Source organism: Nerophis lumbriciformis, linkage group LG07, assembly GCF_033978685.3.
Source record: "Nerophis lumbriciformis linkage group LG07, RoL_Nlum_v2.1, whole genome shotgun sequence".
Taxonomy (NCBI): Eukaryota; Metazoa; Chordata; class Actinopteri; order Syngnathiformes; family Syngnathidae; genus Nerophis; species Nerophis lumbriciformis.
In genome coordinates, this window is record NC_084554.2 from 37,763,004 (window position 1) to 37,785,000 (window position 21,997).

Below are 21,997 nucleotides of genomic sequence, written 5' to 3' on the forward strand. Positions count from 1 at the left end.
GCGGCAGACTGGCTGGTACATGCACATGTATCCTCAGCTGTTGCGATTTCTGATACAAATACGTGTATAGTTCCAACTTAATCTTTCAGTAGACTCTCTACTCAAGTGCTAAAATCTATAACAAAGATGACTGGGAGAAGACGCTGTTGAAGTGGAGCCATGTAAATAAGGCATGTCCTGAAGAGACGGTCAGAAAGCGGCTTGAAAACATAATCTATGCAACACTTTGACAAAAGAACCACCATTACATGTTATGTAGACCACAAGGAAGTGTTTTAAATAAAACCTGTTTTAAAATTACAATGACCTTTTTAAATTGATTTAAAGGCCTACTGAAACCCACTACTACCGACCACGCAGTCTGATAGTTTATATATCAATGATGAAATCTTAACATTGCAACACATGCCAATACGGCATGTGTTACTAAAGTGCAATTTTAAATTTCGCGCGACATATCCTGCTGAAAACGTCTCGGTATGATGACGTCAGCGCGTGACGTCGCGGATTGTAGAGGACATTTTGAGACAGCATGGCGGCCAGCTATTAAGTCGTCTGTTTCATCGCAAAATTCCACAGTATTCTGGACATCTGTGTTAGTGAATCTTTTGCAATTTGTTCAATGAACAATGGAGACAGCAAAAAAGAAAGCTGTAGGTGGGAAGCGGTGTATTGCGGCCGACTTCAGCAAGAACAAACACGGCCGGTGTTTCATTGTTTACCATTGGCCTGTGGAGAACTGGGACAACAGAGACTCTTACCAGGAGGACTTTGAGTTGGATACGCAGACACGGTACCGTGAGTACGCATGCAGCTGCGGCTTCCAAACATTTGATCGCTTGCCCGTACGTGCGTGCCGCTATGTGCATGTCACGTACGTAACTTTGGGGAATTTGGGGAAATATATGTGCTGTATGAACTTTGGGGAGGTGAACGGTACTTTGGGCTGTGGGATTGAGTGTGTTGTGCAGGTGTTTGAGTTGTATTGGCGGGTTATATGGACGGGAGGGGGGAGGTGTTTGTTATGCGGGATTAATTTGTGGCATATTAAATATAAGCCTGGTTGTGTTGTGGCTAATAGAGTATATATATGTCTTGTCTTTATTTACTGTTTTAGTCATTCCCAGCTGAATATCAGGTCCCACCCGCCTCTCACAGCATCTTCCCTATCTGAATCGCTCCCACTGCCCTCTAGTCCTTCACTCTCACTTTCCTCATCCACAAATCTTTCATCCTCGCTCAAATTAATGGGGAAGTCGTGGCTTTCTCGGTCCAAATCGCTCTCACTGCTGGTGGCCATGATTGTAAACAATGTGCAGATGTGAGGAGCTCCACAACCTGTGACGTCACGCTACTCGTCTGCTACTTCTGGTACAGGCAAGGCTTTTTTATCAGCGACCAAAAGTTGTGAACTTTATCGTCGATGTTCTCTACTAAATCCTTTCAGCAAAAATATGGCAATATCGCGAAATGATCAAGTATGACACATAGAATGGACCTGCTATCCCCGTTTAAATAAGAAAATCGCATTTCAGTAGGCCTTTAAATTCAATTCAATGGGAGATTTTGATTTAAGATGCAAGTTTTAAGTTAACAGCTGCGTGCGTCACGGACCCAATTAAGCTCGTAAGTTGAGCTAATACTGTAATTCATTTTGGAATAAGGCTATGGAAAATATTTCCCAAATGCTCTATCTGCTGAACATAGAAGCTACAAATAATTGGAGTCAGGTTCACCAGTTTGGTGAAATTAGCGGATGGTATCTTGTCATAACATGTTGGCATTTTTCATACAGTATTTCACAACAAAATGTTATTTATTACATTTGGCCAGTGTATTTGAATTTGAAACGGTCTTGCCCGGAGCACCAAGTTTCGCCGCCTTCATGTTGTTTCTTTTGTTTTGTCTTCTTGGAGCCCGAGGGTTGGGCGTGATGCATGCATCTCTTACGCTCTATTATGTCTAAAAGAGCAGATGATGGACGGCATGTGTCATGACTGACTCTAAGAGCGCCTCCATCTTGCCTATACAGAGCCTTGTGCTTTGTACAGGGCAAAAACAACAGGCCCGCTTGTGTGGGTTTGTCTGTTTAGTCTCCTGATTGCCACACTTAAAATGATCCAACAAGGAGAGCAGACGATGTGGAGAGAGGTATTTAATGTTGGTGGATACAGAAACATAATAGTTATCTCTTTAAATGGACTACAATGTTCACAGTGCCAATAAAACAGTTGGTGTCATGATTGACATGAATTATAAAGTTATTCAGGGATAAATTATGCTGAATCAGCATGTGCGAATGATACAAATTCATATGTCCAGCATGTGGCATTTCAGAGGTGAAACGTCAGCCACATACGCCAAAAAGGGACACTAGTATGTACCGTATTTTTCGGATTATAAATCGCAGTTTTTTTTCATAGTTTGGCCGGGGTGCGACATATACCGGTACTCCGGAGCGATTTGTGTGTGAAATTATTAACACATTACCGTAAAATATCACATAATATTATTTATCTCATTCGCGTAAGAGACGAAGCAAATGGCAGCAATCGTCACACACACGTCAGCAATCGTCACTCACTCGTCAACAAATAAGAATTCGGCGGGGGAGGGTCGTGGCAGAAGTGCATTGTGGGTCATGGGATGCTAACTGCTATATGCTATATCAGGGGTCACCAATGCGGTGCCCGTGGGCACCAGGTAGCCCGTAAGGACCAGATGAGTAGCCCGCTGGCCTGTTCTAAAAATAGCTCAAATAGCAGCACTTTCCAGTGAGCTGTTTCTATTTTTTAAATTTCATTTATCTACTAGCAAGCTGGTCTCGCTTTGCTCGACATTTTTCATTCTAAGAGAGACAAAACTCAAATAGAATTTGAAAATGCAAGAAAATATTTTAAAGACTTGGTCTTTACTAACTGACAAAGAAACAGATAACAGATTTGGTGTTCAGTTCAAAGTGTGACATGATTTATTTAAAAATTTGAGAGTTGACTTTTGTATTTTACATGAGTTATTATTTGTACAAACATGGTGCAAAGTAATTCATGATTTGTTAAAAAATGTTAGTGGCTAGCTAGTTAAAATGGGATATTGTGATTTCACAAGACTGTCTTAGAAGTGATCATTTGAAAATGTTCAATTTGAAAAATGTGCACTTAGAGAAAATATAAAAATAAAGTGTTGCATATTGATAATTATCTGTTTCTATATATATTTATTGTGAGAAATCATTAAGATGATCAGTGTTTCCACAAAGATAAATATCATTAATTATTAATAATAACATAGAGTTAAAGGTAAATTGAGCAAATTGGCTATTTCTGGCAATTTATTTAAGTGTGTATCAAACTGGTAGCCCTTCGCATTAATCAGTACCCAAGAAGTAGCTCTTGGTTTCAAAAAGGTTGGTGACCCCTGTGCTATATGCTAATGCCGTAGCTATTAAAATGGATCACATCAACATTGGCGGTAACTTATAAAAACTGAGAAGGACTGAACAAAAATGGCACCGAAAAGAAAATCATATACTGCAGATTACAACCTGGACGTAGTGAAATATGCAGCAGAGAACAGCAATCGCGCAGCAGAAAGAAAGGACATACCAAAGGCGACACCGGGGAGGAAGATTTCATCGGATTTAGCGATCAGGAGTGACAGATTGTTTGGTAAACGTATAGCATGTTCTATATGTTATAGTTATTTGAATGACTCTTGCCATGATGTGTTGTGTTAACATACCAGGCACGTTCTCAGTTGGTTATTTATGCCTCATATAACGTACACTTATTCAGCCTGTTGTTCACTATTCTTTATTTATTTTAAATTGCCTTTCAAATGTCTATTCTTGGTGTTGGATTTTATCAAATAAATTTCCCCCAAAAATGCGACTTATACTCCAGTGCGACGTATCTGTTTTTTTCCTTCTTTATTGTGCATTTTCGGCCGGTGCGACTTATACTCCGGAGCGACTTATGCTCCGAAAAATACGGTACCAAGAATGTGACCATTGTGTAAGGTTTGTTGTTTTTTTTACTTTAAATCAGAGGTGCCAAACTTTTATCACCTTTATAGTTACTTTGACAGTGATTTAAATTTAAATCTCCCCGCTCAAGAAGTGTGGTTATGGTGTGTTGTTATGCTCTTTGTTATTAAATACAAGCATAATGTCCGGGAGGAACGCTTAAAAAAAATACGAAGAGTTTACTCAAAAATGGTGGTAGCTCCTGTTGGAGACTCGTGCTATAATAACTTTCAACCATGCCGTTCTTCTTACAGACCACTTACTCACAACTTACATACATTTGTGAATAACATATACAATAAAGTATAGTGGATCAAAACATCTAAAACTACACTTGATTACACTATGACATAAATATTCAGCCCCTTAATAAAATCTAACAACAATTTGTATTTGTCAATACAATGCTCTGCCATACCCTAAAATTTGCACCAAAAACCTACTATTAATTCATTACAGCAAATGTTCATAGATATATTTCTATTCAAACCATCACTATATAATACTGTACATATAGCAATAGAGTCATAAATTGAAAACTGAAGCAATTTGTTTACATTCATACAGGACAGGAGTGCTCGTCTGTTTTTAGGTTCGCATTGCTGTGGCGTTTTTAGGAATTAACTGCAAAAACTGAATTCTTGAGCCAGTCTGGTGTTATTCACAGGACAGATAAAAGTGTGCCTGTCTCAAAGACATGTGCATCTAAAAAGCCACAAGCGCGTCACAAATTCAATTGGAAAGCAAGCCGAGTGAATGCTGGACTAACCTACTCCTCGGAGGTAAGGGTGACTTGTTCGCTCCTGAAAGCAAACCCTCGGCTTATTAGATGTGTGAATACCCGTTAAATTGGCGGGCGGGTGCAGCGGGCGCGGCGGCAGCAGTTTTACGAGCCATCTGCGTCGTCCCTGCCGACGGCGAACTCTGTTACCTGCGCTGCGATGCGCTCGGCCACGGCTCTGCTGCTAGCCACGATCAGCCGGCGGGACATCAGATCAAACGGGCCACCTGGATGAGAGACGGAGGAGGACATGCAGCGTTAGCATTTCATGTCGCATATGTTCATCATGTGGCTGAGATGCTCCTGAAGGAGTAGTACACAGCCTCAAGTCATCTTCTTGGATGTTTGGCCTTCAAAGTGGAGAATGATGCATGACGCGGGCCTCCATTTAAAGTTACCATGAACCCCTTCACCGCCCAGCGTGTCAAATTTACATAAAAGGTCTGCAGATATGATGTGTGACATCCAAATTAGACTGGAAGCGACACGTCCTTGACGGAGTATGTAAAGTAGGGACACACTGAAAGGTGTTTATAATGTGCTTGCTTCCTCTCTCGTGTTGCTTTAATACCATTTTAACACGGTGGTCATGCATGAGCTTTTTTAATCTTTGTTGGGGAAGATTGCTTTGCTAGAGCCTTTCCACTTCCTGTTTTGAGGAAAAACAGAACAAGCCGCCAAGATTAAGTTAAGACGCTTGTTTCAACTTGTAGCTTATATAATGTCACCGCAGGACAGAAGAGAAGACGACGCGGAGTTAGTCTCTCCTTTGCAGATTTTCTACAAGATTTTAGAGTATGTCTGCGGGATTTTATGTCCACTTTTGAAAGTATGGAATATTGTATGAACAAGAAGTTACCATAAAGGAAGGTGACTCAATCCAAAAGGCCCCCTATTGTGCAAAAGTTACTTTTTTACAAAATGTCCTATGGGCGATATGGACCAAAAGTCATATCCCGATATATTTTGGCTGAATCCCGTTATACTATATATATTGCGATATTTTTTCCGGAAAGTGAATAGAGACAAAGTCAAACCCAAATATGCTTGTCAAGTTGTTTTGTTGAAACAAATACTTAACATGAGTAAATTTCTGGAATTTTTTAAGTTTCATGCGTAGATAAATATTACAAATCCTTGAAAATAATATATGATAGTCAGTGTTGGGTTAGTTACTGAAAACCAGTAACTAGTTACAGTTACTAGTTACTTTATTTCAAAAGTAACTCAGTTACTAACTCAGTTACTTACACCAAAAAGTAATGCGTTACTGTGAAAAGTAACTATTTAGTTACTTCTTCTACTTTTTTTTTTTTAAAGCTCCCATTAATGCCCTTTTAGCCTTTATTTCAGTACTGTTATTGCACTGGAGAATAATACAATCTGTTGATCAACTTGACATGCATTTGCATCACTGAACTCTGCTAAGCAATGTGGTCTACATACAACACACAAAGACAAAGATATGTTTCAAAGGGCCAATTTATTTCAGGCCAGAACAAATTGACAAAACTATTTTAAATAGCTGCAACATAACATACGTAAGTAACAAACAGCATACCGGTAATAACAATATAGCTGTAAACCTGGCTTCACCTAAGGAAGGCACACGTGACATACACAAAGCCTAACCAGGCAGATTTGAATTGTTGTTTTGGGCAGTAGACGGGATCTTTGATCCGAGACACAACTTACATTTAACTAAAATGTTCTTTTCTTTGTGCTCGACAAAAGAAAAGAAGTGAGAATATCTCATACTTGCCAACCCTCCCGAATTTCAGTGCCTCTCCCCGGGAAAACCATTCTCCCATATTTCTCCCGATTTCCAGCCGGACTTAAGGCACGCCCCTCCAGGTCCGTGCAGACCTGAGTGAGGACAGCCTGTCGTCACGTCCGCCTTGCCAACCAAAAAGTAACCACAGAACACTATACCGTATAGTGTTCTATGGTTACTTTTTGGTTGGCCAACGGTTTACGTTGTATTGCGCACACCCCCCCCCCCCCCTCCCCTCCCCTTCCCACACCCAGACACACACACACAGAGAGCGCAGAGGAAGAATCAGAAGCACGTCACTGCTTCGCTGCAATAAAACACACTCAGATCTTCTGTTTCTAGCCGATACTACATAAAAAATAAGGTAAAATAACGTAGTAACGCATCATGTAGTAACGGTAACTGAGTTACTGAATATAAAAAATAACGCGTTAGATTACTAGTTGCCGCCGAAACTAACGGCGTTACAGTAGTAGTAGTCCCAACACTGATGATAGTAAAGTATAATCTTCAATCTTTAATGAAACAAACCTTTAGCTATGCTGAAATCCTCAGCTATTAACTGAAACACAAAAGAACAAAATATAAAATAAAGTCCCTGGTTTAAGAATACATTTTAAACATCAGCAGCAAATTTTAAATAATTCACCTTTAACAAAAGTGTTTATTTTGGCTCAACATTTTTAGAAGGCTGTCAACTGCAGAATGCTGTTTGGCAGCTGACTATATTGCTACTGCCGCTTAACACCCAGATTGTCAGATTGTGTATTCAGTTGTTGTGGCAGTGCTTCTTGAGCAAAGTAGTTGTGACTGGGAAGCTCACATAACGAGTTAATTATTTCTGGCAGCTTTTTAGAGATGTTTTTTTTCATACCGTTGCAACTGAAAACATATCTATTTACACAAAGTTTATATTTTGGCAGAAATGCCTTCTCCCTCGTTTTCAAGTGCATCCATTTCTCTCGCATTGTTGATTTGATAGGATCACGTACCGGTACATTGAAACTCGCCACACTGGTGTCATGAACACTTGTTGCCCCGAGTGATGCTGAATGTTGCCGAGGCTTGAGTCAAACTGACCCGATTGCTGGCAACAATACTGCTGAGGATTATTTTTTTATTAAGAGCAAAGTCCGGGGAAAAACAGGACTGGCAAGACGCCAGGAAAGGAGGACAAAATATGAGATTTCCTAGCAAAAAGGGGAAGGTTGACAGGAATGCTTCACACACTCCTTGTACTGGAGTTTGGGTTAAGTGAGCGCGGCTCCTACTCTGCTTCCAGATCAAGACATTACGTATTACAATTATCGGTATGGCGGTATTGTCTGTTGCCCTAGGTATGAGCAACAAACTCAAGCATCTCCGTCACTTGTTTGCTTCACTGTAGAGAGAAGAGGTGCTGAAACAGACACTTTTTGTTACATCTTTTTTTAAATTCAGGCTTCACTACACTGCAATTTTTTGGAACTGTACCTATAATCATTTACCTATTATTCACAATACCATCAATGTTGTTAAAGGGAAAAAGCGAACATCGGGATGGCACTTAAAATTAACAAAATATGTAAATATTACATGTTATTATGAATGGAGCTTATGCTACATTACATACAGTATATACTAACAGAATGTACCGTATTTTTCGGACTATAAGTAGCAGTTTTTTTCATAGTTTGGCCGGGGGTGCGACTTATACTCAGGAGCGACTTATGTGTGAAATTATTAACACATTACCGTAAAATATCAAATATTGTTTAGCTCATTCACGTAAGAGACTAGACGTATAAGATTTCATGGGATTTAGCGATTAGGAGTGACAGATTGTTTGGTAAACGTATAGCATGTTCTATATGTTATATTTATTTGAATGACTCTTACCATAATATGTTGCGTTAACATACCAGGCACATTCTCAGTTGGTTATTTATGTGTCATATAACGTACACTTATTCAGCCTGTTGACTATTCTTTATTTATTTTTGCCTTTCAAATGTCTATTCTTGGTGTTGGGTTTTATCAAATAAATGTCCCCCAAAAATGCGACTTATACTCCAGTGCGACTTATATATGTTTTCTTTCTTTCTTTATTATGCATTTTCGGCAGGTGCGACTTATACTCCGGTGCGACTTATACTCCAAAAAATACGGTATACAAAACATTGATGGAAGTTTTTTAATGCTTTTTAAAGCACTTTATAGGCAGAATAGAGTGATCTCCATTGGCTCCATCGTTAGCGGACTTTTTCCCATCCATCCATTTTCTACCGCTTATTCCCTTCGGGGTCGCGGGGGGCGCTGGAGCCTATCTCAGCTACAATCGGGCGGAAGGCGGGGTACACCTTGGACAAGTTGCCACCTCATCACAGGGCCAACACAGATAGACAGACAACATTCACACTCACATTCACACACTAGGGCCAATTTAGTGTTGCCAATCAACCTATCCCCAGGTGCATGTCTTTGGAGGTGGGAGGAAGCCGGAGTACCCGGAGGGAACCCACGCAGTCACGGGGAGAACATGCAAACTCCACACAGAAAGATCCCGAGCCCGGGATTGAACCCCAGACTACTCAGGACCTTCGTATTGTGAGGCAGATCCACTAACCCCTCTTCCACCGTGCTGCCTTAGCGAACTTTTTGTACCATTCATTTATGAGTTAGAATGCATGAGAACTAAACATGTGTGCTTGTCTCACATAAGGATTGTGAATGACAGACAAAATTCCAGGAAAGTGCAGTTTCCCTTTAAAACAAAGCCTGAAGCTCTGGCGCAAATTAATGTCCAGAAGATAAAGAATTAATGGATATCTCGGACCTCTATTCCAGCCTCTGATTAAAGCATTCACTGTATGATACGATTATGAGTGCAGTTATCACACCTGATATGTCCATGATAACTCCTCCAGCCTCGGTGACGATGGCGGCCCCTCCAGCCATGTCCCAGCAGTGAATGCCCATGTGGAAGTAGGCGTCGGCCGAGCCACACGCCACCAGACACATGTTGATGGCTGCGCTGCCTGGCGAGCGAATACTGGTGGGGTGGGAAGAAGACTTTGAATCGGACAGGTTATGACAGCAAACTCAGGTTGCACAAAAATAATCACGATTGTGGCAGTCATGATTAAATGATGGTGAGGGTCATTTAAAACGCAGGTTCAGCTGCATATCAAATCAAGCACGTTTACAGCTGTGGCGGTAAAGGAAAGCAACAGCAGTTTGTCCAAAGAACATCAACAATGACATATCACCATAAGTATAGCTAAAGGCAAGACTACATGTTAAAGGAGAACTGTACTTTTTTGGAATTCACAATCCTTATGAGAGACAAGCACACGTTTCTTTTTTTATGCATTCTAATTTGTAAATAAACGTAAATGAAGGTCAGCTAACAATGGAGTCAATGGGAATTGCTCTCTAAAAAACATCCAAACAATTCCATCAACGTTTTATATACATTCTGTAGGTATGTAATGTAGTAACAGGCACATTCATAATAACATGTAATATTTATGTATTTTGATCATTATAAACTTACGGCCGCGCATAAATTTTAGAGACGCATCGCAACGTTCGCTTTTTCCTTCACCAATATACTACTACTAATCATGGCAGACTTTTTGAAAGACAACAAACAAATAATACAAAATAATACAATCACTTACTGTACAATGTCTGCTCTCACTGATGGGATGTTCAAATATTGCCGTTTAGATAAACATTTATTTATAATCCTTGGAAAAGGTTAAAAAAAAAAAAGCCGGTGTCACCAACGAGCATCTTTTTTTGTCTCTCTCGCCATCTCCAGGTATAAGTTCAATGTCACAGATGACCAACTTCTCAGTTTATGTCCACAACCTTTTTCTATCCAGGTGAGAGGCATGAACACTTATAATAACAATATTGATAATACTTGGTTAATATTCAGCTCACAACATGTAAATGTCTTACTGTTGGCGCTTTTTGGATGCATTACTCGTATTAGCACCATTGCTAGCCACCTAGAATAAGCCGATTATTACAAATTAGAATGCAAAAAAAATACATATGTTCTTGTCTCTCATAAGGATTGTGAATAATAGGCAACATTTCAAAACAAGTGTAGTTACCCTTTAAAATTAATAACACACAAAAAGACAATGATTTTTCTTCAAATCTGTTGATAACTTTTATTTGGCCTTTTTTCAGACTAATTTATTACTTATTAAAGGTTGCCCCCTGCACCCTGACACCATTTCCACAAGTAGATTGCTGACCTGTGGGAAACAGTTTTACCCAATATAAACAATCGTAATTAAGAATTGTAATAACAATATTGATAAACATAGTGGTGATTATTATTTTGGCCATGATTGTGCAGCCCTACAAGGAACTCCATGAACTACAATGACACCAAGTGAAGTGCACAACGACATAGAGTACACCTTAAAGGAGCCATATGTAACAATTTCATGTCAGGTCATCATTTAATGGCCCTGATATGTCAAAAGGTATTCATAAATCACGTTATTTTCAAATACCTCTATAACTCATAACAGTAGTTCAGCCCGGATATGCTCCCTTAAAAATGTGATGTACAGCACCGAAATCTTGTTATTGTTTTCATTTCAATGCCCCACCCTCCACCGTTTGACCAATTAGAAATAAATAAAAAATATCCAGGTTGCCAGTTACGCACCGCCATCTTCGTCAAGCTACTGCCACTGGTAAAGTTACAAAACATGTCAAACTTTAGTAAATCCAAAAGGCCTCGTTACGATTCTCAACTTGTTCATGACAAAGCCAGGAACAAAACAAAGATTTGTATCGGGAATGCCTTTGAAAAATGGAGACGATTGACGGCGGAGAAGATTTTTTCATCTGACGCCAAACTTGTTCATTTCCTCCTTGATAAGTAAGGCATTTACATTTTCTTATTACTTGAAATAAATGGAAATGGACATTTCGTATGTAAACTATATTGTCCAATACAGTCTATGATCTTGTCTAACAAAGCTAATATGTTTTTGCAACGAATGCTTAGCATGCTAGCCCGGTCAATGGGAGCGTACACATCGACATATCGGCTAACGGGAGGAATATATGCCCGTTAGCCTGTATGTCCATGTGTAATTGAACTTGCAGGGCAAAATATATTTTCGACAAATAAAACCTATGTGGATTTGGGTAGTGTCAGTGCCTATTTCGTTCTCAATATGCTGAGGAACTGGGTTCCAACATTAGCACGTCTGTCATGGCAATGTGAAACGTATGGAGACAGCCAAATCACATGATAAAATAATTCCTCATTCATGTTTGCATATTGTGGAATACATGTACCAAGTTATATGGCAATCTGAAACACTTGAAACAGTAGCCTATAGGCATACCTAGGTAAAATGTCTCCTGTTTAGTTTTGGCCGTACATTAGACTGCTAAGCATGCTCTACTTATTTTCACCAGTATAAACATTGCTAAAGTTGGTTGTAGTTAGTTTTAGCCTTTGCTTTCTAATAGTACTGACAATAACCATATGATTGCCATTTGTTGTGATATTGTATGCAGGCATGATGTACTTCTTCCTGAAAATAGTATAATTTCTGTGTAAAATGTGTTGGTTAGAGATTTGTTATTGACAAAATGCTTGTCTGTTCAGCTATTATGGTCCCAGCACCTCAACCCCTAGTAAGAGGCAGTGGATGTTTGAAGTTCCTTTGAGTAGCCCAGTCCATCGAGCTGGATTCGGCTGGGTATCTGGCAACTTTAGTCAGGGAGAAGGTTAGGGGACTACAACATTTTGACCGTGATTGCAGTACCATTTCTGGCCAGATTCCTACATACGGCTCCTTTAATAGACATCCATTTTTTGTACAATTTTGTCTTCACAAGTCAATAAATGGCAAACCCCGTCAGCACCAAATTTAATGTAATTCTTCCTTGACCCACTCCTCACCCTTAAGCAAAGTTAAATATTACTAAGTTTGGTAGTTTTTTGTTTCGTCCTGCTAATTAACGCACAAACCGCAATGAAACGATGGAGGCAATTACCCGTGCACAGGGATTGTCAGGATGGTCTTGATGTTGGCCATCATTGTTGCAAACTGCTCGGAGTCCTTTTTGAAGCCCACCTCAGTCAGCACCAGACTGCGGCTGATATCTGACACAGGGCGACACAGAAAGGAGGTGACGCTCGTGCGGATTGTTGCCACCACCTGCTGGTTGCATTGTGAAAAAGTCACCTTCTTGTCCTGACACCTTGATGGGGACGCCATTGCAGAAAGCGCCCTTCCCCTTGCGCGCAGTGTACATTTTGTCCTCCATGCAACTGTACACAACCCCGAACTCTATCTGAGGGCGAGATACTTTACATTAAAGTGCGGTGATTTAGCTTCATGAGCTAGAACCTGAAACAGAACACCAGCTGCACAGGCGAGCATTAGAAAATACATTATGGGTACATGAGGGTCATAATTGCACTACTGAAGTACTTTATTACAAATGACTCTCAAACCTCTTTCTTCACTGTGAAGCCAATTGATACAGACACAAATGGGAACCTGTGCAAAAAAAAAAAAGAAAAAGTAAACAATATTGACTATAAAGTCACTGTTTAATTAATTAATTCCCTTTAGGTTTAAACTCATAGGAATCCATTTATATTCTGTTCAGTCTCATTGAGGTTGTCTAATTAGAGTAGACAGGAAAGACGCCCAATTAAAAGACCAAAATAGACGAGACAGAAATAAAACAAACTCCAAAGGCTATGTGCGTGTATGTGTTAGTGCCGGCAGCGTGTACCGGTGGACAAAGTTGGTGGTGCCGTCAATCGGGTCGATGATCCAAGTAGGGTCGTCAGTAAGAACGCTCGGGGCGCCTGCAGCCACAGACTCTTCACCTATGAAGCTTTAAAAAAAAAAATTATAATATATACTTTTAGGCCACAACATCAGGTACACCTTTACAATGCAAAAAGGTCCATTCCTAGATCTATTCTGTTTTTTATCTGAACAGAACAAAATAAGTCTCATTCCTACTTGACGTCATTGCATCTCATGACCTTATCTGGACATTGCACCTGTGCGTGGGGAATTTTGCTTTGACAGATGATATAATGAGCTGCTCCACTCGCTGGTCCGTCTCGGTCACGAGGTCGACCGCCGAGCTCTTGTGCATGACGGCGATGTCCTTTTGGAGCGCCTCGCGGATCATCTGGCGGGGGCCAACAAGAATGAGCTCTTCAGTTGTTTAGTATTAGACACATTAGGGAAGAGATAGAGGGCAGATTTAGTAGACCCTTTTCAACAAAAGCACCACTTTTTATAGGGGGTAGAGGAATAATACACAGTAAGTCAGGGGTGTTAAACTCATTTTATATCGGGGGGCCACATGGAGAAATATCTACACCCAAAGTGGGCCAGACTGGTAAAAAATCACGGCACGATAACTTAAAAATAAAGACAACTTCAGATTGTTTTCTTTGTTTAAAAATAAAACAAGGCATATATTCATGTGTGTCTATATTTTTTGTGGACACTAGGTGAAAATTACCTTGGGAATTAAGTGGGTGGGTATTGTAAGGGATGGGGTTTGTTGTGTTACATATTGTAAAATGTGCAGATTCCTCAACTTGCTGTTGCATTGATCCATCATACTGTACTGTCTGCAAAATTCAATAAAAATATTTGGGAAAAAATAAAAAATAAAACAAGGACATTCTGAAAATGTACAAATCATAATGTTGTTGGGGTTTTTTTTTTACACTTACATGTTGCGCTTGATAGTATTCTATCTTTATTTGTCGTTATTTATACTTTCTGAATCAATTATGTGATAATGTTAATCAGTCAAATCATTGGTGTTAATTTTCAATCTATCAAGATAAAATAATATCTAAATCAAATTACAGGATGTTATTTATGTAGTTTGCTAATTTTCCTCGACTGGTGCACTAACATCCTGTTTTTTTGGTTTTTTTTACATATGTAAAAGATACTAAGAATTGATATTGCGACATCTAGTGGACACATTTCGAACAGCAGTTTCTTTCATTCAAAAATTTCAGCTCAGTGTTATACTTAGCAAACTCATCCCGCGGGCCGGATAAAACCTGTTCGCGGGCCTGATCCGGCCCGAGGGCCGTACGTTTGACACCCCTGCAGTAAGTTACCAGCACTCTAGCAGTGACTCCAGTACTTGTGACCGACCACATATACCAGCCTCAGAAGATGCATAAAGTGTCATTGGCTACAAACACTACAACCCAAAATAAACATATTTCCATGCTACATAATGTCTTTTGATTCCACTCTAGTTATGTTTCTGTTTAAAAAGCACCTTTCCAGCCTGTTTGGTGACCTCCACACAGTGCTCCATGCACTCCTGCCAAGGATCACTCATTGTTCGTAGAAAACTAGCAACAAGTCCAATAGAAAGACTCCCTAGATGTAAAAAAAAAAAAAAAAAAAAAGGTGTAAACACACGTCACGTTTTAACAAGCTGTGATAAAAATCTTTTTAAAAAAAACATAGGAAAGAGCAGGACAAACCTGTCAGGTCACTGCAAGCTGCTGCCTGGAGGGATGATGCGTTCAAGTGCGCCTCGGCTAATGAGAGCCACCTGGTGGGCGTTAGGAAAGTGTCAACATTGAGTAGAGTCCCATTCATTCTTACGTGAAGCAATTATCAAGACATTATCCAGAATAATTTACACTTATATCGGGGGGAAAACTGTCGTTATTGTGAACACTTTAAAGGGTGTCATTTTAAAGTCTCGCTTACTTTATTACTTTGACAACTTCCGCTAAAAGTCTTGCTTACTTTATTACTTTGACAACTTCCGCTTTAGCCGCTAAAGCTAACTAGCTAGCTGGCTAGCTTAGCAGTCGGTCAGAGGGCGTTTAATAGGAGCCTAATCAGCCAAATGAGTGCCTGAAGACATTAACGATAACAACGCAATCCCGGACAATAAATATATTGACGCATAAAATTATCTTCTCAACCAGGGAACTGTGTGTGACTTGTAAAGGTACCTAGCGAGGGCTGCTACCGGAACAGATGGAGTGGGTAGGACGCAAGCGCTCTGATTGGTCAGTACGTATCACGTGATGTTGACATGGCTTTTTCATTGGCAGGATCATTGTCACCTTTTTCCGGTTATTGTTTTACGTGTTGATTCATAACAGAAAAAGTGGTGACTGTAAAAAAAAAATCATCATTCAATTCTGAAACCCTTCTATTAATATTATAAATTAAGGAGTACTTTCACATTTAAATATTTCTACAGCGTCGGCATTTAGAACTCCGTTACTGAATGGTCACGTGCTTTTGACCCGTTACTTTCATTGGCGACAACTATGTGAAAAACTTCCGGTTGTTTGTCACGTGAACCCAATTAAAACAATATTTAATTTAATATTAAATTATAGTACAATTGAATTGTTTTTAAATTGAATAATTACTCACTTGCTGCTCCACAAAGATTATTTTTAGCAGCGATACAAAAAAAAAAATATTATCATATAATAGATATTGATACATAACTTTATAAAACCTTTATAATTACGTATCAGTACTGTAGTGTAGTTTAAAACGATTAAATACTGCATGTAAGACTGATAATGTAATTTATAAAATAATATTACAATAACAAAAAATATATTTGTGATGCTTCTGGTTCATGTGATGGCATACAGTATGAAATGTGACTTTGTCCAATGACAGGTGTTTATCACATCATATTATCTCAATGTTTTCCTTCAGCTGGTGCGCCTCTTCCCAAAAGACAGCCCACACGTTGCATTGGGAAATTCTTCATGACATCATAATGGGAGTCATGCGGAGGCACTATTCGCAACAGGGCCCTGGAGGGAAAACATCTTTTTGACCAATGTCTGTCCACGGGGTTAAGGGGAAAGTCCGCTTTCACCCTCAGCATCGACACCCATCAGTCCTGAGAAGAAGGAATTAGTACTCTTTTAAGGAAGATACTTTTCCTGAGTGAAACAGTGAGCAGCACCATGAAACCAGAAATATTGGTGAGCATGTGCTTTTTTTTTTTGTTCAAAATCTGCACAAGTTTGTGCACAATACCGCACAGGGTCCTGTCCTGTCAACCATGTTGCATGTACAATGTCTCCTGCTTTTGTAAGGTACCCCTCTGTCACCACGGAAACCACCCCTAAAGCATCTTTAGTAATGATCAGCATGACCGCACGTAGGTTTTTCGCAATTTTTGCACATTTCTGCAACAGTGAACTTGTTGTTTGTTTCCAATAGGCCTCCTTGTGCTTTCCATGTGTCTCGGTCCCCTGCTAGCACATTTCGGGACGACCCCCAACATCAAGCACATCGTGATAGGACGGTGTTTCAATTACATCACACTTGTTAACCCCAGCGTCAGGTAATGTATTACATAACTATAACTTTTTTGTTTCATTATGCTAAATTAATTACATGTTACAGTGTTCCCTTTGAATAATTGTAGGTTGACATTAATTATATTGATAATAGGAACATGTGACTTCTAATAAAATACTTTTTTAAAACCCTAAATATTTCACGTTGTAAATTGTTTTTTTACTTTGACTTTTTTCCCCCAAAAATTGTCTGTAAGTTGTATTTTTATTTTTATTTTTTTAAGTATTTTTTTTTTCCGTAATTATTGGTTAATGTAGTGTATTATATCAATACATTAATCCTATTTTCTTTATTATTGTTTTGCCATGCCATGCCATTTTCTACCGCTTATTCCCTTTGGGGTCAAGGCGGGCGCTGGAGCCTATCTCAGCTATTATTTTGAAAGTAAATTAATAAAAAAAAAAATATTGGCTTGGATTTTTAATTTTAAAAAATGTTACAATTTTATTGTATTTATTCAAATAAATATTTTTGAATAATTGGTTATTATATTGTATTATGCTATTGTATTATCATGTTTTAATATAATTGTTTTACTATTGTGTAAGTAAAATATTTAGTAAATTGATTTCAAAATATCAAATGGGATTTTTATTTTTTCAAATAATTTAAACATTAAACGTGATTTGAGATTTTTTGTCAAGATGTTATTTTAATTATTAATAATATTATTTATAATAATTGATTGCGCTTTATCATTATAATAATCATCATTGTTAAAGTATTTTTGGAACAGTGTGACTAAATCAATTAATATGTTTGTATATTATACTATATTTGAATAATAAAAAAATAATAGATAGGATTTTTATTTTTTCTCTCCCAAAAGTTTTTTTCAAAATGTTATTTTAAATATGGATAGTGTTACTCATTTAGAATTATTGGTTATTGTATTGAGCTATAAAATTGAATTAATCATAGTTAATTAAAATATTTTTAGGATTGCATGAACAAATCAATTAGTAAATGAATTCCAAAATATTAGATGGTAACTTTTACTTTTTTCAAATCATTATTGTTTTCTTAGTGGTGATATTTAATTAACAATAATATTAATTGTTTAGAATAATTTGTTATTGTATTGAACTACAGTATATTGTTATATTAAGCATACTTTAATATAAATGTTTTATGTTTGTGTGAGTAAATTAATTAGTAAGTTCATTCCAAAACATTGAAAATAATTTTTATTTTTTTTATTTCTTAAATGTTTTTGCTTTTTATTTTTTTTATGTTAATTAAAAATAATATTAATTACTTTTTAAATTACTGGTTATCATGTTAAACTATGTCATTGTATCAATTATGGTTTGTTAAAATAACTTTAGGAGTGTGTAGGTAAAATCATGAGTTTATTAATTCCACAATAGTGTATTTGATAGGATTTTTAAGTTTTTCCAACAATTGTCAAAATGGTATTTTAATTATTAATAATGTTAATCATTTAAAACTATCGGTTATTGTATTGAGCTATATTATTATTATATATCATAGTTCATTATAATATCTGTAGTATTGTGAGAACAAATCAATTACTAAATGAATTCTAAAAAAATTAAAATTATGTTTAATTTTTTCAAATAATTATTTTTTTCCCTCAGTCATATTTCAATTACCAATAATATTCATTATTTAGAATAATTTGTTATTGCATTGAACTATAACATTATGATAAACAAAAATGTAATTATTTTTTTTTAATTATTTCAAACAAAAATTTTATTGAACTATATCATTATAATAGACTTTAATATATAATTTGTATGCTCGTGTGAGTAAATTAATTAGTAAATTAATTCCAAAATATTGGGTAGGATTTTTTTGTTTTCAATGTGTTTACTTTTTGTTATCTTTTTATTCTAATTAGTAATACCATACATATTGTTTTGTTGGTTATTGGTCATTGTGTTGAATTATATAATTATATTTATCATAGTTTGTTAGATTTAGACAAACTTTATTGATCCACAAGGGAAATGGTTCTTTTTTTTGTATCATAGAGTTTAAAAAAAAAATTTTATGTTCGTGTGAGTAAATTAATTAGTAAATTAATTCCAAAATATTGGGTAGGATTTTTATGTTTTCAATGTATTTACTTTTTGTTATCTTTTTATTCTAATTAGTAATACCATAAATATTTTTTTGTTGGTTATTGGTCATTGTGTTGAATTACCTAATTGCATCGATCGTAGTTTATTAGACTTAGACTAACTTTATTGATCTACATGGGAAATTGTTCCTTTTTTTTTTGTATAATAGAGTTGAATATAACATTTTTATGTTCATGTGAGTAATTTAATTAGTAAATTAATTCCAAAATATTGGGTAGGATTTGTATGTTTTTAATGTATTTCTTATTTTTATCTTTTTATTCCATTATAATGTTTTGATGATTTTGTGAGCAAATTAATTCGTAAATCAAGGGACAAGCGGTAGAAGATGGATGGAATTAAAAAATATTGGATGTCATCTGAGAAGAGCATTACTGAGCTTCCAGTGAGACAACTATCGTGTCTTTCCCACTCACTGCCACCAGGGGGCGAATTTGCTGCCATAATGATTTCCCATCACTCCTTTGCCTGATAGCCTTTATATAAGTTACCAAATATGGTTCCATGCTCACACTGCAGACCTTTCCAATACGCAGATACGACTGCGAGGAAATCTGGCAACAGTTTGAGGAGGCGGTGGTGCAGCAGGCGTCTTGCGGCGTGGCCGTCGAGGACTACCGCCACATGTTCCAAGCCATGCCGCAAACGTGGGCCTGTGACCGGGTATGGCGGACCGTTTCCTGCAAGTAACTCTTCATTCTGAAGGAATCCCCCCCCCATTGCTTTTAATCAGTTCCTCTTCTGGAGCAAGACCCGGGCGCTCATACACGACTACGCAGCTGTGGTGCGTCGCTTTTGGACCCTGGAGGACACGCTGGTTGGTTACATGTTCAACGATCTCATCTGGTGCGGTCAGCAGGAAGACTCAGGTATACTACTTCCTGTTTGATCTGTTTGGGTACGGCGATGTCATCGTCACTGTTTCCTGCACAGATTTTGATTTCGGCTCCTGTCCCCAGTGGTCGGCCTGTCTGGATCACCCTGTGCACTCTCTCTGGAGGCAAGCTTCAAAGGACGTGAGTACTCTACCTGCAATATAAACGCTTCTAGAACATTCCATTGGGCTTCTTATTTCTCTAGTTTGCAGAAACAGCATGTGGGAACATCACCGTCTTACTCAATGGATCCATTGACGACGCCTTCAACAAAAACAGGTCAAATGTGAGAAATGGATTACGTCAAAACATTGCGGTTGTTTCAGATTTATTTATTTTTCTTCAAATATTGTAGTATGTTTGGAAGTGTGGAGCTGGATGGTCTGAATCCACACAGGGTGAACTATGTCAACATCAAAGTGGTGACCAACCTGGATGGACCATTCACGTGAGGATGCTAAAGTTGAAAGCGTCAATATTGTAGTACTTGTTCCACTTCCTCTCAAAATCAGACAGAGTGCCAAAATCTAGCCTTGGTGCTGGAATTTAGACCCGACTGGAAACTCACCATTTTGAGTGTCTGTAGCTTTAGTGTAGATTTTTGGAGAATATTTCCCCACTTTTGAGCAAAATGGAACGCCTTGGAAGTTACTAGCTTTGGCCTTGGTTTTGCTTGTAGAATTTAAAAAAAAACAATGATCTCACTCTGTTTCCTATCAATACAAAAACACACACACACATTATTGTCTCTAATTGTAAGGGTGTCAGGACGTACCAGGTGCGGAGAGTGAGAGTGGACAAGAATGTGTGTGTGTGCGCTCAACACGTACGCCAAGTTAACTTTAGGTTTCGACCTCTGCCAAGGTGGAGCAGTAAGACATTAAGTATTCGTTTAATATCTATATCACTATACTAACTTCAGAACTGTATATACATAGATATATATATATATATATATATATATATATATATATATATATATATATATATATATATATATATATATATATATATATATATCTGGATTTAAATGTATATATACATATATATAGTTTAGGTTACTGTGGTTTATCTGTTATACAGTGCTCTATATATATATATATATATATATATATATATATATATATATATATATATGTGTGTGTGTGTGTGTGTGGATATATATATACATACGTTAGGTCAGGAAAAAACACAGAGGCTATTTCATCCCTACAAGTCAGTTTTGCAGGTTTCCCTGCTCTTCAGGGGATTTTATTATATAATATATATTATTTTATATTTATTTAATATTTAATATTATATATATATATATATATTATAAAATCCCCTGAAGAGCAGGGACACCTGCAAAACAGGCTTGTAGGGATAAAATAGTCTCTGTGTTTTTTCCTGACCTAACATATGTATATATATATATATATACACACACATGTACAGCCCGGCCCCCGGCCAGATTTTTTCAACCCAATGCGGCCCCCGAGTCAAAAAGTTTGGGGACCCCTGTGATAGACTATTATAAGAAAGCACGAACAATACAGAAAATCTCACTGAAGAGCGCTGTAGTACTCTTCGTGGCCACATGAGGCAGTGTGAATTGGTGTGGCATATGTGAGCTAGCAGGAGAATGGCCAACTCGGTTTCAAAGTTGGGAGCAAACATGGCGCCCTGTAGTCAAGTGAGAAGATTTTGTCCAATAAGAGAGAGTATGGCTTGATGAACTCCTAAATGATTGATCAAAAGCTCCCCATGTGACTACAGAGCGCCATGTTTGCTCCCAATTTTGAAAGCGAGTGGGTCCTTCTCTCTTTATACACAGCTCCCAGCAGGTGTGTGTTGCTACCATACCATCTTTTGAGGAAGGAGATGTTTTCCTTCTTCAAAAGTTCAAAGACCCTCATTGTTTTTCCTCCATAGAGAATCCTGTCATCAGGGTTCCGTTGTGGACCTGATCCACATCCTCCAGTCCAGAGGTTTCCGCTGGACCTGCTCAGACAACGACCAGTAAGAGCCATGTCACCGTGGAAGACACATGAATGGGATC

At 37.8% G+C, this 21,997-nt stretch overlaps 2 protein-coding genes across 10 annotated transcripts in view; one reads left to right on the forward strand and one right to left on the reverse strand.

The window, feature by feature from the left end:
• Positions 1–1,144: 1,144 nt before the first annotated feature.
• On the reverse strand, positions 1,145–15,649 carry LOC133609552 (inositol monophosphatase 1-like). 3 transcript variants are annotated; one of them, XM_061965229.2, is made up of 10 exons: positions 15,584–15,649; positions 15,101–15,171; positions 14,890–14,993; positions 13,631–13,764; positions 13,354–13,458; positions 13,067–13,112; positions 12,795–12,903; positions 12,604–12,712; positions 9,459–9,610; positions 1,145–5,032 (listed from the first exon to the last, which is right to left on the reverse strand). In XM_061965229.2, the coding sequence occupies exons 3-10, from the start codon at positions 14,950–14,952 to the stop codon at positions 4,911–4,913; spliced, it is 840 nt and encodes a 279-aa protein (XP_061821213.1). In that variant the 5' UTR covers positions 14,953–14,993; positions 15,101–15,171; positions 15,584–15,649; the 3' UTR covers positions 1,145–4,910. The 3 variants fall into 3 exon arrangements, with proteins under 3 accessions (XP_061821213.1, XP_061821215.1, XP_061821214.1); XM_061965231.2 differs by having other exon boundaries at positions 15,372–15,598; XM_061965230.2 differs by having other exon boundaries at positions 15,333–15,598.
• Positions 15,650–16,652: 1,003 nt separating this feature from the next.
• LOC133609551 (ADP-ribosyl cyclase/cyclic ADP-ribose hydrolase 1) overlaps positions 16,653–21,997 on the forward strand; it is a 6,014-nt gene continuing 669 nt past the window's right edge. The window contains exons 1-8 of one of the 7 annotated variants that reach the window (XM_061965219.1): positions 16,653–16,767; positions 16,830–16,953; positions 19,618–19,744; positions 19,815–19,950; positions 20,015–20,097; positions 20,162–20,242; positions 20,312–20,404; positions 21,871–21,957. In XM_061965219.1, the coding sequence (XP_061821203.1) occupies positions 16,683–16,767; positions 16,830–16,953; positions 19,618–19,744; positions 19,815–19,950; positions 20,015–20,097; positions 20,162–20,242; positions 20,312–20,404; positions 21,871–21,957 (816 nt within the window). In that variant the 5' untranslated portion in view covers positions 16,653–16,682. Of the gene's footprint in view, positions 16,768–16,829; positions 16,954–19,617; positions 19,745–19,814; positions 19,951–20,014; positions 20,098–20,161; positions 20,243–20,311; positions 20,864–21,870; positions 21,958–21,997 lie in introns of those variants that run through there. The other 6 variants (XM_061965224.2, XM_061965225.2, XM_061965223.1 and 3 more) reach the window with 6 other exon arrangements.

Coding starts and splice junctions, on each gene's coding strand:
- LOC133609552 (XM_061965229.2), bottom strand. CDS start 14,952: ATGAGTGATCCTTGGCAGGAGTGCATGGAGCACTGTGTGGAGGTCACC. Junction 13,459..13,630: donor GCAAAATTCCCCACGCACAG/GTGCAATGTCCA, acceptor TTTTTTTTAAAG/CTTCATAGGTGAAGAGTCTG. Junction 5,033..9,458: donor AGTTATCATGGACATATCAG/GTGTGATAACTG, acceptor TCTCTCATCCAG/GTGGCCCGTTTGATCTGATG.